The sequence below is a fragment of the Halichoerus grypus genome, chromosome 12 (assembly GCF_964656455.1).
Source record: "Halichoerus grypus chromosome 12, mHalGry1.hap1.1, whole genome shotgun sequence".
NCBI lineage: Eukaryota > Metazoa > Chordata > Mammalia > Carnivora > Phocidae > Halichoerus > Halichoerus grypus.
The window spans coordinates 101,772,587-101,789,142 of NC_135723.1; the positions used below are offsets into that span (position 1 = coordinate 101,772,587).

Here is a 16,556-nt window from a genome sequence, read left to right on the forward strand (position 1 = left end):
CCCTTAAGTGGAAATACATAGATTTTAGTGTAAATTCTTCACAGATGGTGAATTGTTTGGCAGTAAGTAATAAAAGTGTAAAAAACAGTCATTTAAACAAGTTAGGGGTTTTATTTTTCTTTGATAGCAGTAGTAGGGAGGCCAGTGCTGGTACGGCAGTTCTCTGGTGTCATTAGAGATCTCTGGGCTCTAGTATCTTTAGCATACGGCTCCCACAATAAGGAAGCCTCATGATCACAGGTTGGCTACTGCAGCTCCAGTCATCACATCTGCATTCCAGGAGAGAAGAAGGGGTTAAGGGCAAGGGGAGTCTACTACTCAAGTCCTAACCTTATAAGGTGCTTTCCTAGAAGCCATACTCTTATCAGCTTTTGCTTCCCTTATTGGCCTGAACTTACTCACTTGGTCATCCCTGTCCACAAGGAAGTGTGAGAAATGCGTCTCCTCTGGGATCGCTGCCACCTCCTGTGAGTGATCGGTGCTCTGTCAGTATGGCAGAGGGGAGAATGGATACTGCATATGATGTGACTGCCTATGAGGACAGTGGCAAAACAAGAACTGAGCTGTTTACAAAACCCTGGCTGGATCCTACCTGTGTGGAGAGGGCCATCCACTCCGGGGAGCCAGCGGGCCAGGGGAGGGCCCTGTCAGGGTGTGCTGCTTCTCCTCCTGCGTGGGGGTCTCTGGCTCCTGTTGTCTCCCTGTGTGGATTCATAAGACAGGAGGTTGTCTTAGGAGTTTCTGTGGCCTTTCCCCAGCAGGCCGCGACCCAGGGCTTCACCCCTCCCATTATGGAACTGTGATTATGACAGAACGTGCGGAGGCCATCTCTGGGACTTCGCGCTGTCCTGTCACAGGAACGGAATGACAACATCTGGTATCTTCACATGTGTTTTGATGATGCAGTCAGTACGGTGTCCCCGGCGCCCCCCTGCCTTTCTCACGCAGTTTCCATCACTCCTGCTTAATGGCCCTGCACTCATCTTCCAGTGGATGCTTCCTGTCTGTTCAGTTCTGCTCCTTATAGATGTTTACTATGTTTACAATTTCTTGATTTTGTTAGAAACAATACGGTCTTTGCACATACAGTTTCTTTCTACATTTAGAGCATTTTTTCTATAAAAAGAACTACCAGTGTTCTGGGGTCCAGAAGTATTAATACCGTATGAGTCTTTAGCTTACCGCCTCAGGCTCTGTATGCAATGTTCAGAGGCCACTCTGTACTCCTGTCAGCGATGGTTGATACCATTTCTGATTATTTGATGGAGTGAAAGTTCACCTTGTTTTTAATTTGCATTTTTTGAGAACTTTGTAAACATTTTTCACATCTGTACTAGTTGTATTACGTCCTGTGAATTGCCGGTTCATGTCCTCTGCTCTCGTGCATTTCAGTGTTTTATTGCTTTTCTTACTGCTATGATTTCTATGAACTTTTTTCTTAGAAATTTTTTTGTGATAAAATGTACACACTATAAAATTTACCATCTTAACTATTTTTAAGTGAACAATTAAGGGGCATGAAGTAGATTCACACTGTTGTGCACCCATCAGCACCCTCATGTCCAGAACTCTTCATCTTCCCAAACTGAAACTGTCCCCATGAAACACGCATCCCCGTCCCCTCCCCCAGCCCCTGGCACCCACCCCTCTACTTTCTGGGTCTGTGAATCTGACCACTCCAGGGACCTCCTGAATGGGCATCACACAGGATTTGTCCTTCTGTGACTGACATATTTCTTCTCATGATGCTCAGGTTCATCCATGTCGTAGCAGGTGTCAGGATGTCCTTTTTAGGGCTGAGTAAGATCCCGGTGTATGCATGTCCTGTGTTTTGTTTATTCTGTGAGCTCTTGCAGATAATGGGAAGCTTTTGTCAGCACCAGATTATGTTTTTCTCAGTTGATTTTTTTCCTTGCTTTTGTAGGCTATGTTTTTTGAACATCTATAACTTTAAATTTTTATGTAGTAAATCTATTTTCCTTTGATGTCTATACTCAATCTTCATCCATTTGGGGTTATTTGGTACATAATTTGACACAGATTTTAAACCCAGGAGAGATCCGGGGAGCCAGGGTTAATCTACTCCCTGCTGGTGCTATCTTCCTGGAGGCTCACCTTTTGCTCCAGACCATGTAGGAAGCTCCTACCTGGTAGGCAGGAAGCACTCCTTGACTTATGTGACCTATGCTCATGCTCTTCCGACATTTTAAACCTTTCTCTCCCCCTTCTATGCAGTTTAAATGCCCCCCTTATTTTTTTTTTTAATAAACTTAACTTATTATTAAGGTGCTTAGATTCCTGTTAAAGGTGAAAAAAAAGTGTAGATCTCTTTAGTTAATGTATGTTATTTCTGCTGGTCTGAATAACATTTATTGATAGTTAAAGCTGAATTTCTTGAATACATGCTATGTGCCCAGGCTCCCTGCCTTCCAAGTGTTTACATGTATTAACTCATTTATTTCATTCTACCAACAACCTTGAGGTGTAGGTAGTTAGTTATTAGCCCCAATTTTTAGACTGATAGGAGGTTCCTTAAGAGAGGGACATTGTAGCCAATACTGTTGGACATCTGCAGCCATTGATCATGTGCTTTAAATGAAATAAACACTAACATTTATAGTGTTAGGTGTGTGCTGCACACTTTACAGGTATTAACAAATTTACTCTCCGCCGTTCAGGGTAATAAGCACGTTAACATAAGTAATATATTGTTGAGTGACTTTTAGATCCCTTATTTACAACCTGCTTTTGCATATGACTTCATTATTTCTCTCCTGTGTTTTAAGATTGCTTTCTCTCTCCCATCCAGGGAATATATTGCTTCTAATTACAGTGATTAAAACTTTCTTGTGGCACCGTGTTTGAGCTTGGTGCCACTTGCTGTGCAGGCGTCTGAACCAAAGCATGCAGCTGGTGGGTCTCTAGGTTTGTTCGTTTGATGAGGTAATACAAAAGCACAGCATTCAAAAGGTGCGGAAGGATTTCCAGTGCAAAGTATGTTTCCTTCTCCCCTCTGTTCTGGTTCCCAGACCCTCCTCCAAGAGGAAACCACCTTTATCAGTTCTTAACCAGCTAATTGTTTCTCTTTCCAGAGGTAATTGTGTACAGGCATATGGATTATACATAAACTCTTGTTTTATACACATGGTAACAAAGTATATACCTTGTACACCTTGTTTCTTTTTTATTCAAGAAAATAAAAATGTTGTGACAAACATGTAATGTGAAATTTACCCCCCCGACCGTTTGTAAATGCGTAGTTCAGTCGTGTTCTCTGTTCACATTGCTGTGAAGCGGAACTCTAGTCCATGTCCGCTTTTGCCGAGCAGCCTCCATGCCTGGCGGGCAGCTCCCCGTTTCCCTCCCCACACTGTTTTCTAAAAAGTTTTTGTTAAAAATCACTGACACCAAAGAACAGTTGAGCATGTGTACGACTTGGAGACGCCTTTCTCTCATGTAGCAGCTTCTCATAGATTGTTTCCTGGGGGCACAGAGAGAGCTCGTTCTTCCCAATTGCTGTGGAGTGTTCTACTCTCTGGACGCCGCATCATTTACCTAATCGCTCCCTTCAAGATGGCATTTAGGTTTCTCATCTTCTCATACGACCAGGGCTGACGTTCGCCCTCTCTGGAGCATCTTGCTTTAGATGGCTGTCTTGCCTACAGAATGTAACTTGATTTTCTTTCATGGTCTTAGCTGAGAGACATTTTTTCTTTTTAGTAGGTGAGTTTCTCACTTGTGTTTGCTAAAGATTTTAGTAAAAATAACTCACTTTCATTGAGCCCATTCCGTGTGCCAGCTGCTGCTGCACACAGTTTACTTAGACTCCATCCGTCTTTCCAGCTCTGTGAGGTAGGTACTAATTCCGGACAGAGAGAGAAAATCACTTTCCTTTTTTTTTTTTTAATATTTATTTATTTATATTAGAGAGTGTGCACACAAGCAGGGGGAGGGGCAGAAGGAGAGGGAGAGAATCTCAAGCAGGCTGCGACTCCCTGCTGAGCGCAGAGCCTGATGCAGGGCTCGATCTCACCACCCTGAGATCATGACCTGAGCAGAAATCCAGAGTTGGCCGCGTAAATGACTGAGCCACCCAGGCGCCCCAGAAAATCACTTTCCAAGCACAGTAAAATTGAAGGCTAGGATTTAACCCAACTACTGGGACTTCAGAACCCTCATGTGAACTCCGCTGGTCTGGCCTGCAGCTACGTGACAGACATGCTTGCTCTTTGATGAGCTATTTTACACTCTGTTATGCTTTCTCTGTTTAATGTGTTTTATTTATGTGTTTATTTTTTAAGACTCCGGCTTGGTGGGGCGCCCGGGTGGCTCAGTCAGTAAAGTGTCTGCCTTTTGCTCAGGTCATGATCCCAGAGTCCCGGGATCGAGTCCCGCATCGGGCTCCCTGCTCGGTGGGGAGTCTGCTTCTCCCTCTCCCTACCAGCTCGTGCTCTCTCTTACTATCTCTGTCACTGTCTCTGTCTCTGTCTCTCTCAACTAAATAAATAAAATGTTAAAAAAAAAAAAACAACCTCTGGCTTGGTTTTCTCTTTGCTTTGTAGTGAGTGTGTATTCTTTCTAATAATTTGGTATTTTTTTAAAACATTTTTTTAAAATATTTTATTTATTTATTTGACAGAGAGACAGCGAGAGGGAACACAAGCAGGGGGAGTGGGAGAGGGAGAAGCAGGCTTCCCGCTGAGCAGGAGCCCGATGCGGGGCTCAATTCCAGGACCCTGGGATCATGACCTGAGCCGAAGGCAGACGTTTAACGACTGAGCCACCCAGGCGCCCCTAAAACATTTTTTAGTGTAACTATGATTGTATATATTTACGTGGTATTTGTTTAGGGGTGATTAACTATTTCCTACTGTGATTAGTGAGCAAGTTGGTACATTTCCACATTTTCTTACCTCCTCTTCCTTCCTTCTACCTCCTGCTTTTGATTGGTTGTTACTGAACTTGTTCTCATATCAACATTTATAACATGATGTGTACTAATGTGATCAGTCTAGAACAATGTGTTTGCTTCCATGATAAGATGATATCACTGTTTTTATATTCTCTCCTTTTCTTTTATACCTCTCAGCTTGATATTATTTCTGCTGTTTTAATTTGTAACATTTGCATTCTGTTGTATAAACCCCAGAAAAGACCAGTCTTTAGTTCTACATCCTACATGGATTAATTGCTCACTGTAAGTCTTTGGCTGTACTTTGTGCATTCTTCTTGTTTGGCTGAACTTTATCTTCTGGTAGAGTTAATTCACTTCTTCAAGTTCTTTTATGTTTAAAGATAATTTTGTTTTTGTAACATGCTTGATTGGCAGTGTGACCATATGTAGAGTTCTTGGGTCACACCTTCCTGCTCAGAAGGCTATATATATGGCCCCATGTGTCCCAGTGTTAAGTGAAGCTCTGCCCCTTCCCCGGGGCCAGCTGTGCTTTTCCCACTTGAAAGGTTTCAAAGTGTGTGCAAACTGCTGAAACAAAGTACCACAGGCTGGGTGTCTTCAACAACAGGCATTTGTGTTCTCACAGTTCCGGAGGCTGTAGGTGCAAGATCCCCGTGCTGTCAGGGTTGTTTGTGGTGAGGGCTCTCTTCCTGGCTGGCAGGTGGCCACCTTCTCGCCGTGTGCGCACGTGGCCTTTCCTCTGCGTTGACGTGTAGGGACGGAGAGAGCTCTCGGGTGTCTCTTCCTTTTCTCATGAAGGCATTCATGATAGCGAATTAGGGCCCTACTCTTATGGCCTTGTTTAACCGTGATCACCTCCGTAGAGGCCCCATCTCCAAATACAGTCACTTTGGGGGTTGGGCTTCAACATACGAATTTTGGGGACACAGTTCGGTCTATAATGAAGGGTCATGTGCACTTTTTTGTTGTTGTTGTTTTTTGCCAAAAGGCCCAGAGAATTTTTATTTATTCTTTTTTTTTCTTTTTGCAGCATTAAATGTGATGTATGTCCGTATTTATTGACATGGAAAAATGTTCACAACATACTGCTGAATGACAAAAAGCAGGTTTATTTATTCTTTTTATCTTTCTATAATCCTCCTATTTGATAATGATGATTTTAAAATGGATATTTGAGTTTTTCAAGCTGTTCTTGGTCTTGATTTGTATCTGCTTTGTTTTTATATCTTCCTGGGCATGCGTGTTTTGCCTGCTGTTTGTTTTTCCTGTTTTCTCTCTCTCCCCTCTTGTTTTCTTTTAGTATTTACATATGGTGTCTGGCTGGTTTCTGTGCGTACTTTCCTCACCTCCGAACTCTGGGGGAGTTCTTCCTGGACTGTGTGCTGAGCTCAGGCTGGGCTGGGGGCTGGGCGGAGTCTGGGTGAAGCTGCCTCTCACCTGCACTTTCCTGCCTTGTAGCTGACGACGAGGATGTTTCCTCTGACCTTGCCTCATGCGCTCTGAGGGCAGGTGGGGCTTGGGAGGCGTCTCCAGCTCTTCTGCTCAAACTGACATTCTGGTTCCAAGCCAGGGCTGACTCATGCTTTTGCTCTTCTGTGGAGAGCTCTATTCTTTGCCTGGGATCCAGAGTCACTGGTGTTCCCTCTTGGTGTTTGTCTTCACGTGTCTTGGTTGAGTTTTTACTGCACTTGGCAGTTTGCTGCAGGTCTTTTCAGTTTCAGGGTATTTTAGATATTATGTTCTTGAAGAAAGAATTTCCTTTTCTGTAACTTGTTCTTGTTTTGGGGTGGTTAATAAGAGCAGAAATGTTTTGAGAGGTCTTTGCCATCTTAAAGCTTTTAAGACCCACACCAGATTTCTTTAATTAATCACTGTAAATATACTCTATCTGTAAAATTAGGGAACGGTACAGCATCCTAATTAACATGCTTTTAGGTTAATTTTTTCCTGGCTCTGATTTAATTACAGGAAATTTGGGTGAAGGCTAAATATAGTGAATGTTTTCTTACAGACAGAGCCTCCACTGAATACGCCAGAAAATAGAGAATATCTTGCAGAAATTATGTTTGAATCATTTAATGTACCAGGACTCTACATTGCGGTTCAGGTAAAAACAAAGTTATTTTTACAATTCCCAACAGACCTTAGCTGTCCAGCGGTGGGAGAAACGGTGATTCCAGAGGCTCTCCATGGGATGATGGTGCGCTATGTTCTTCCCTTTCCCACTTCCTCAGCTCACACCCCAACCCCACTCAGGTTTGAGCTCAAACACTGTAGAGAACGTGTTCTGTGGTTTAGTTTTTACATTTACACTGTTGATATAGGATTTATCTGGCTGTTTTTACATGCATTAAAATCCAACGTATTTCTCTTTGGGTGACAAGATCGGGAAGTAGGTGTGGTTCTTTTTTTGACTTCTTTCACTCCTGATCATAATAGAGGAAAGATACTATAGAGTCTGTTAAAAAATAAAAAAATACTTTTAGAGGGTCCCCCCTATGGATTTTGGGCTCCTGTGGTTCCATGAACTTACAGAACTTCCTTTGAAGCTACTTGTTCATAGCGTGGGGATTTTTGTTGGTTTTGCTGGTTATTTGTCTGCCATCCTATATAAAGGAATTGGCTGAAATTTTGGGAATAATGAGATAGGTGTTTCCCAAAATATTTTCTGCATCAAACTAGTCCCTTTTAAGGAAAAGGAGGAGGAGTTGCATAGGAAAATCATTTGGGAGATCCTGCGCGCTGTAGCCTGCACGTGGTGATTCACAGTGAGTAGCAGAGTAAAGGCCCTGAGAACGCCTGCATTGAAGAAATCTGTTCATTCCAGCACTTCCGAATTTATTTAACCAGAAGTCTCCTCTTCCCCAGGTTATTTACATCCCATGGAGTAGGGAAGTACTTTAGAAAACACTGAACCACAGCCAGTGTGTCAAGGTTGCTTGGAGAAGTTTTTATATGAGAACAGATTCTCAGGCTTCATCTCAGACCAAGGCTTTCCAACCTCAGTGCTTCGGAATGTGTAGTTCTGCGTGGTAGGGGCTGACCTGTGTGTTGCAGGATGTTTAGCTTTCTGGCCTCTACCCACTAGAAGAAGCACTACCACCAGCCTCCCCTTCTCCAAATGCGACAATCCAAAATGGTTCGAGACGTTGCAAAGATCCCCTGGCTGAGCACCACTGCCCTGGTCCTACCAGATTAGAGTTTGTGGGCGTGAGGCCTACTAATCTGTTTTTTAAAAAACTCCACAAGTGATCTTACCGCAGCCCATCTGTGGACCCACACTGGGAATTAGTGGCTTAGAAATTAAAATCCTCTTACTCCATAGTGAAGTTTCTTTCCCATGGGCTTTCCTTTGTAAACGTTTGATTTACTTTATCGAAAACTTGACCCATCCAGTTTAAGTATACTAAATTTGTGTGTTGTGCAATTTGGAATTTGAATTTTGGAGCGGCGGGGGGAGGATGGAGGATAGGGAAGGTTGAGAGTTACTTGGAGTAACTAAGGAAGAGCTTGTCAGTGAGCCTGAGAACAAGCAGGCAGAAGACTTGAGAAACATTTCCCTGTGTGCTAACGGTTTCTGCGTCCTTTATCCAGGCAGTGCTGGCCTTAGCTGCATCCTGGACATCTCGGCAAGTTGGGGAACGCACGTTAACAGGGATCGTCATTGACAGCGGGGATGGGGTCACTCACGCTATCCCAGTGGTAAGCAGGATAGTCAATGCTTCACTCTCTGTAGGCCTCACCTAATTTTGAGGTAAGGGTAGAAATGAAAGAAAAAAACCCCTTGTGTAATTAAAATACCACTTTAAAAGTCATGGCTGTACTTAGAAAAGGTAACAGGAGGTTTGAAAACCAGGTATAGGAGAAAGGACAGATGCCCCTTCACCGTGGCATTGGCGGTTCTCAGTTTGCAGTGGCAGATGTCTGCAGTCAGGACGTGTGCCGTGGTTTGGACTTCGTGGCCTCTGCCACTCCTCTCGCTGTAGAATCACCCGTGGGATTTTCCTGGCTTACGTGCCGAGCTGCATCTTGGAGACCAGATTGTCGGCGTGGGGCACGACCACTTGTTCCGTGACAGGATGTGTATGGCTTTGACCACCTCATGCTTTAGAGGAATTACTTCTTGTTTTTTTAAAATGTATTCAAGAACGAAGAAGGAGAGATTATACATTTTGACTCACAGAATGCTCTGCAATGTCACTTTTTCGTTTTAATTTTCAAAACATTAGAGAAGTGACTCCTCATTCAGGCTTCAAGAGACATCTGTAGTCAGGAAGAAGAAATGCCGGATTTGTCCCATGCTCCATCCTGGGGCCCCTGCTGGAGAGGGGTCGGGAGAGACAGGGCAGGCGCCGGTGACACCTGAAGATCCTGGGCTGGGAGTACCAGGCCTGTCCCAGTACACTTGCTCCTCTTCTGGGTCATTGTGAAGTGTTAGTGCCACTCGATCTGTAACGCTGACTGGGAAATTCTGGCATCGGGCTTCTCTCTGAGATCATGCCCTCAAACCTCAGTGCAGACGGAGCCCCGGGGGTGGGGGTGCTGGAGGGCCTGCTGCTTGGCCCGTCCCATGTCTCAAATGAGGAGAAGTAAAGAAAACAGATTTCACATAGTGTTCAGGTCCACTGAGGAAGTGTTTTTAAAAATTTTTATTTGTGTCTTTTTATCAGTTTTTTTCTGATTGTAAAAATTACATTTGTTGTACAAAATTTGTGTAAAACAGAGAAATGTGGAGAAGAAAGTAACATGACCCATAAATCTGCCCAGAGAACTGCATTATGCTTTGGTTTGGAGAACCTTCCCAGTTCTTTTTCTTAGGTGCACAAGGATGCACACTTTAAGCAAAATTGGAATATTCTGTGTCTGGTTGTGTATTCTAATTGTATAATACGATCCTGAAGTTATGTTTTGCATATTGACTTATCCCTATTATTTTTTCTTATGGTTAAATATTCTGTGAATATTTAATAATTGCATATAGCCCATCATGTAGGTATGGGATAATTTACTCGTTTATTTTCCTGTTGTATGACATGTAGGGTTTTTTTTTTAATGTTTTTAATGTTGTGATGAAGCCAATACCTAATGCTGGTTGACTTCGTTTTAGAAAATGCTACATGTAATGCATAGAATGTAATAATTGTGAATAGTTTGTGTTAGCTAGTATTCTTGTGAGTTTAAGTTAATCTTTATTACTTTAATAATTTGTACATATCTTTTATTTCCATCTTAAATATTTCACAAATAGCTTGGACACTGTGGAGAGGCCAAATCTTTTCTTACTTCTAGAGTTCACGTACGTCGGAAAACACACGAGGGGAATTCGGGCACCTGTCCTTGCAGCTTAACTGCTCACTGGGTCTGGTGCTGGTAATCCTTAGTTCCGACCTGCCCGTAAGGTGAGGTTGGCAGTCACTTCCGTCCCCTGTCTCCCATGGGCACGTGGCACAGAAGCTGGTGCTGGAATGTGGAGCCTGGAGTGTCTCCTCTTTTCGGTTGGAACTGTGGTAGGAAGCCGTCCACTATGGCCACCAGCCCCCAGAGAGCGAGCGGGCTGTGGGCCCAGGCCCTGGCTTCTGGAACAACTTGTGCCCCCAGAATGGCTGGTGAGGGGCTGGGGCCGGCCTGCGAACTCTGCACTGCAGTCCTCTCCTGGTCCCCGCAGTCCAGCCAGAGGGTCCCAACTCCTGACCAGCAGTGGTCTCAAACTGCACAGGGTTTAGGGTAACTTATCAGAATTATTCCTAACAAGTGCAGCTCTTGGTACAGTAAATGGGACCATTTATCAAGTATCAAGTACATCCCCCACACAGTGCTATGTGCTTGACTTACTGTGTTTAAGTCTCTGTTGTAAACCACATGTGGGGTATTGTTTGCCCCATGGTGTGGATGAAGGTTTTGGGGCTGAAATGCGTTGACAGGCTTGTCCGTGGTCACTCAGCGGACAGTCGTGGAACCAGGATTTGAACCCAGGTTGTCTGAGTCTAAGCCCTGTGTACTTAACCAGATTGTTGACTCTTAAATATAAGTAGGTTTATAGTTGGTTTAACAGTTTATAGGTAAAGTTTTTTCCTTGTTGTTAAAGGAACATAAAACAGTTTGCTGTTCTGACAGACGGCATGACTTTTTGGAAATGCACTGGTTTTTCTCTTCACTTTTCTGATGTAATCATTTTGGTTGCTTACAGAGAGTCTCAGCTTATATTAAGGGAATTGTGCATGCAGTCATTTTAAAAGACCTCCAGTCCTGAGCTTTGCCTGGCGTGGGGATTCAGTAAATGCTGTGCTACGAGGGGGTAGGAAGCAGAGAGTCTGGGGAGCTCTGCCTGCTAGAGTTACTCATTCCCGTCGTTCTGCCTCCTCTTCTTCCCTAGGCAGAAGGTTATGTCATTGGAAGCTGCATCAAACACATCCCGATTGCAGGTAGAGATATTACGTATTTCATTCAGCAGCTGCTAAGGGAGAGGGAGGTGGGAATCCCTCCTGAGCAATCACTGGAGACCGCAAAAGCCATTAAGGTAAAAACAGATGGGAAATGGGCCGGTTTGGGGGTGAGAGAGAAATGGTGTTTGGACACTTCCCCTTCTGCCATCACCCCTGCTCCCACCCTCCTTCCTCTCCCCTCCCGAAAATGTGGGTCTTACTCTGTTTGCCACTTGAGTCAAGGGGCTGAAAGCCTCAAAGCTTAGCCTTTTCCTCTGAGCGTGTGAATGCCGTGGAGGTTCTGGCTGTAAATGGGAACAGCTTGATAACTGGTATTGAGCACAGGGTGCATGGAGTACAGCATCATTTAATTGGAGCCTAATTAGATGGAACCTTCAGTTAACGGAATGTGCCTTCCATATCTCCCTCTGTGCTTCATGTCTGGAATAAGGAGCAAACCCCAGCAACAGCGGTGTTGGGAATTCGGCCGAGTCAGCCGGTACTTAGACTGATGGCTGGTACTCGGGTGAGGTTCTGTGTCCTGAGAATGACAGTTGAGAATAGTGCCATTCTAGAATCTCAGGTCATTAAACAAAATCCATCTGCATTTTCTAGACTCTGGTACCACGCTGGAGAAGTCACAGGACGTTTTGCAATTTAAATCAGTAAGATTAGAAGAAAAATGGCTCATTGGTCCTTATTTAAAGTGTCCACGTGACCTGATCCATCAGTTTAGTCTTTGTATTACTCTGTATGTGGCAGCTGACAAACCCTTTCTGAAGAAACTTCTCTTTTTAGGTTTCAAAATCAAGACAAATTTTTTTTTAACCAAAATGCAAGAGACTTTTAGTAATACAAGGATAACTCTCATGGATGAAGAGGGAAGGGTTTTGTTTGTTTTTGGAGAGGAATGTAATTTTGAAGTGACCATGAGCATCTCCTGTTTCATTGAACACATGCTTGTTAAGGGGAGGCGAGCCTAAACCCCCACCTCCTATCTAAGCACCCAGGAGCAGGCTGGTCGAAGAAAAGTCATCAGTGAGGACCCCATGTTTTGCATGCTGCTCTTGGTAAAAACTGGTATTTTTCAGACAGGGTGCGCTGGTATAGGCCAGGGCTCCTGCTGTAGGATGGCTAGCTGCCCCAGCGTCCCTGGGACTGGAGTGTCAGGGGTTGGGTACCCGCAGGGCTAGAACAGTTTGCCCTGGGCAAACCTGGGGGCAGAGTTTACAGCAGTATTATAAGACTTTCTTTTTAGACTAAAATATTTCCCAAGATTTTCCCTTTTTCCTTGCCTTTCGTCAACGAAAGAAATTTGGATATTTGACCCATGTTCTCTTGTCACCCCAAATCTGTCACTAATGTGAATCAGGATTGAACTTCTTGTCCCTGACACTCAGGGGTCCTCCACCTGGTGAGTGTGAAAGTTCCATTTTTAGTAAAGATTTCTGAGTATGATGACTTGTGCAGTCCTGGTCCTTGTAGCAGTGTTTACTCTGCTCACAGGCTGTCCAGGGTCCAATTGTGGCCCTGAAATTGGAGCTTGCCATTCAGGTTGTGACCACGTCTTGCTCAGCGGTGAAGGCCGGGCGTCCTCCTGTGCCCTCCGGGTGAGCTGTGCTGGCCCTGTTGTGTGGCCGAGTCTGCTGTTCGTTGTCTCCTCTCCGCTTTCTGTAAAAGAAAAGATTCTGGCAAGAGTGGTTGGGAGGTACCCCAGTGTCATGTTACTCCCGTGGCCGTCCCCCATGGTCACGAGTAGGCACACAGCATCCTTGCAGCAGGTCCCAGAATTTAAGACTCACACGGCCACGCTCCAGCCAACTCGGTTGAGGCTCTTTATGGATCCGTGAAGCCAGTTGAGATGCCGCAGGAAACGGACCAGGCCTCTGACAGCCTAACGTCTTTGTCTCCAGCCTGGTGGCTTTAGAGTCATATTGCCTGACTCACCCTCTCTCTAGCATCAGGGAGCACAGGGATGGTAACAACCCTGGCTTGTCAAGTCTCAGAATTGTGCGAGAGTCTGTTAAGGATGGTATTAGAATACATTTCGGGAATTCTAAAAAACTTTGAACTTAATATCAGGAAAACACCTGCAGAGGTCCTCCCCAAATGGGTAATGAGCGCGAGCTGCGCGCCCGACGCGGTGCCGCTGGTGAGCAGAGCCCGCTTGGCCCACAGAACGCTTTCTTTCAGAAGCTGGTACCCCAGTGCCACCTGCTGGTTTGCTGAGGTCAGCTCTGGGGACAGAGATTCCCAGTCACACGTTACCAGATGCTGAGGGGACGCTGGGCGCGTCTCAGGTTGGCTGCTGGTGCCGGGTGCCGAGCGTCAGCGGGCTCTCAGCAGCAGTGTGTAGGACCCCGGTCCTCCCGTCTACATCTGCCTGCTCTGTTTCCTCGGGGGCATCCACCGCCTTGTAACATACTGTGTCACTCACTTATTTACCACGGCCGTCATTTACTGTCCAGCTCTCAGCCAGAGCGTGTGTTCCAGCGGCAGGGCTCTGTGTGTGTTTTGTTCCTTTGTAGCTCCCACGTGCCCAGGCCCTCAGTAAATACTTGTCACGGAGCCCGGGACCGTGCGTGTCAGACTGCGCGGCAGGCTCACAACCGAATTCCTGGTCGTGGTAGGCGTGAGGATTAGTCTGCCATCAGGACCTCAGAGGAGTAAAGGAAAGATGACACAGGACACTTAAAGATTGTTCTTTCTTTATTTGAGAGAGCGAGCAAGAGAGATCACAGAGGGAGAGGGAGAAGCAGACTCCCTGCTGAGCAGGGAGCCTGACGGGACCATGACCTGAGCTGAAGGCAGATGTCAACCGGATGGGCCCCCCAGGCACCCCGAGATAGGACACTTAGTAGACATGTTTAGACATTGTTTCAGATCATATGGCAACAAAACGTGCTAAAGTAAGGCTGAGATTTATAGCTGAGCTACTGAGAAAGCCGACTTACATGTCCAGAATCGAAGCACGGTCCCGCCGGCTGTGAAGGAGGACAGATAGGAGGCCTGACGGCACGTCCACACAGTCGTGCTGTGTTTAACGCGTGGGGTCACTGGGTATTTGGTAGCGGGAGGAGACTCTGCCTAGTTAATGCCTGTGGACGTCTCTGTGTTCGTGTCTGCAGGAGAAATACTGCTACATTTGCCCTGACATAGTCAAGGAATTTGCCAAATACGACCTGGATCCCCGGAAATGGATCAAGCAGTACACGGGTATCAATGCGATCAACCAGAAGAAGTTCATCATAGATGTCGGCTATGAAAGATTCCTGGGACCTGAAATTTTCTTTCACCCAGAGGTGAGATCAGGTTTGCCTTTGAGTGTGCAAGTCAGGCGTCCATGGAGCGCTACTGCCACCTTGTGTGCGTGGAGAGCAGCGTGAGGAGGGCCGGTGTGCCTGCGCCAGGCCCCGCGCCAGCCCCGTGCCGTCTGCCATGTGTCCGTGTGTCCGTGTGTCCGGGCGGCTGTTTCAGTCTGCCTCTGCACAGACCCGGTTGTTAAATGGTTCATGACCGATCATGCCGTGGGTGGTTGGGAAGAGCAGTAGAAGGTAATGGAATTAAAATCAATCTCACACTGATAGGAAAACTAGTCAGTCTCAGGGACCAAGTGCAAGTTGCCTCTTTTTAAAAGTGGGGTAACATAGACTCTGTCCGTCTTCCGTGACCGTCCTTCCTAGTCCAGGTTTTCACCAGGACATTTGGTCCTGCGGGGCAGTTACAGCTTCGGTCGGAGGAGGACTAGCCTTTCCGTTAGTCGTGTAGCGTAAGGATTACGATGTCAGCACTTTAACTACTAGTCACAAAGAATTATTACTTTTGCAGGAGCGGTAAGCATGAGGCAGCATTTTAAGGTTTAAATAGAAGGCATTTCATTTGTATTTTGGTATATTTTCCTGCCTAATTCAGTTTATATTCACTAGGTTACAGACTGCTGCCTGTTTTTAGGTGCGTACATGACTATTGTGTGGGAAGTGACACAGGTGTCTGTGTTACTGCTACCTAATGGGATCATGCTCGCTCACGCATGCCTTAGGTCATAATGACCTAAAACAGACATGAAACGGACAGTGTCGGGTGAACAGCTAGAGAGCAACTGGGTGTTACCTTCTTTCCTTGAAACTAATGTACCTTAAAGCTTTTCTTGATTTTTAAAATCTGCTTAAAATGCAATTGATTTATACTTTAGTGTATTTAACTTAGAGAATTAAGTATAAGATTGTTCACTCAGTAGCTTGATCATCACCATGTTGGTTATGTCATTTTAAAGCCCCCATCATCAGGTCGGGGGCACCTGGGTGGCTCAGTTGGTGAAGCGTCTGACTCTTGATCTCAGCTTAGGTCTTGATCTCAGGGTCGTGAGCTGGGCGTGGAGCCTGCTTAAAAAAAATAAAGCCACCATCATCAGATAGGGTACCCCTGCGCCCATCTTCTGGCCCACTACAGTGATCTTTCATTGACTGTGGTTTTGTTTTGTTTTTTTTTTTGGTTATATCTTGGCTAATTACTTTCATGATGCGAATGTTCATAAGTGTTATGCTCATTATTTGCTCATGGTGTTTCTCATTATGTATCATGAACGTGCTTTTATAGTCTCTTATCAGCATGATACACTGTGTATTCCTAACGCAGGGCTGGTCTCTTTGTTCAGTTTGCTAGTTTTCCTTCACTAAACCCAGCCATCTCCTCTCTTGAGGGGACATATGTCTTCATCACTACACACAGTCACATGGGATTCATTTGACATATTATACATTCCAATTGAAGTTTTGAAAGGTATGGTAAATTCTGTATTTGTTAAAGTTACTTTTTAAAAAGACTTTTCTTCCGTATTGAGAGAAATGTATAATGTTTCTTTTATATTTATATAAAATTTAGTTTGCCAACCCAGATTTTATGGAATCCATCTCAGATGTCGTTGATGAAGTAATACAGAACTGCCCCATCGATGTGCGCCGTCCGCTGTATAAGGTATAAGCTGCTTGGGTAAGGTGCTTTGATTTCATTTCAGCATTAAAGAATATGCAGACATTCCTATTTCACTCTTGTTCGATAGGCTTTGTTAAAGGCCAGTGTAATGGTAAAATATTTTTCTTAGACTGGGGATGACTTAAAGATTTGGAAATATGACTCAGTTAACTAGAGATATTTAATTTAAATATTCTAGGATTTTCTAGTCTCATCTGGCAAGCTATATTTTAAATTGGACAACCTTA

The 16,556-nt window shown here is 44.9% G+C and overlaps 1 protein-coding gene across 8 annotated transcripts in view; it reads left to right on the plus strand.

The window, feature by feature from the left end:
• The window catches only part of ACTR3B (actin related protein 3B), an 88,979-nt gene that overhangs the window by 37,288 nt on the left and 35,135 nt on the right, over window positions 1-16,556 (plus strand). For 3 of the 8 annotated variants that reach the window (XM_078059771.1, XM_036069035.2, XM_036069037.2), the window contains 5 exons: window positions 6,927-7,022; window positions 8,510-8,617; window positions 11,289-11,432; window positions 14,466-14,639; window positions 16,219-16,311. In XM_078059771.1, coding sequence (XP_077915897.1) covers window positions 6,927-7,022; window positions 8,510-8,617; window positions 11,289-11,432; window positions 14,466-14,639; window positions 16,219-16,311 — 615 coding nt within the window. Of the gene's footprint in view, window positions 1-5,969; window positions 6,022-6,926; window positions 7,023-8,509; window positions 8,618-11,288; window positions 11,433-14,465; window positions 14,640-16,218; window positions 16,312-16,556 lie in introns of those variants that run through there. The other 5 variants (XM_036069036.2, XM_078059775.1, XM_078059773.1 and 2 more) reach the window with 5 other exon arrangements.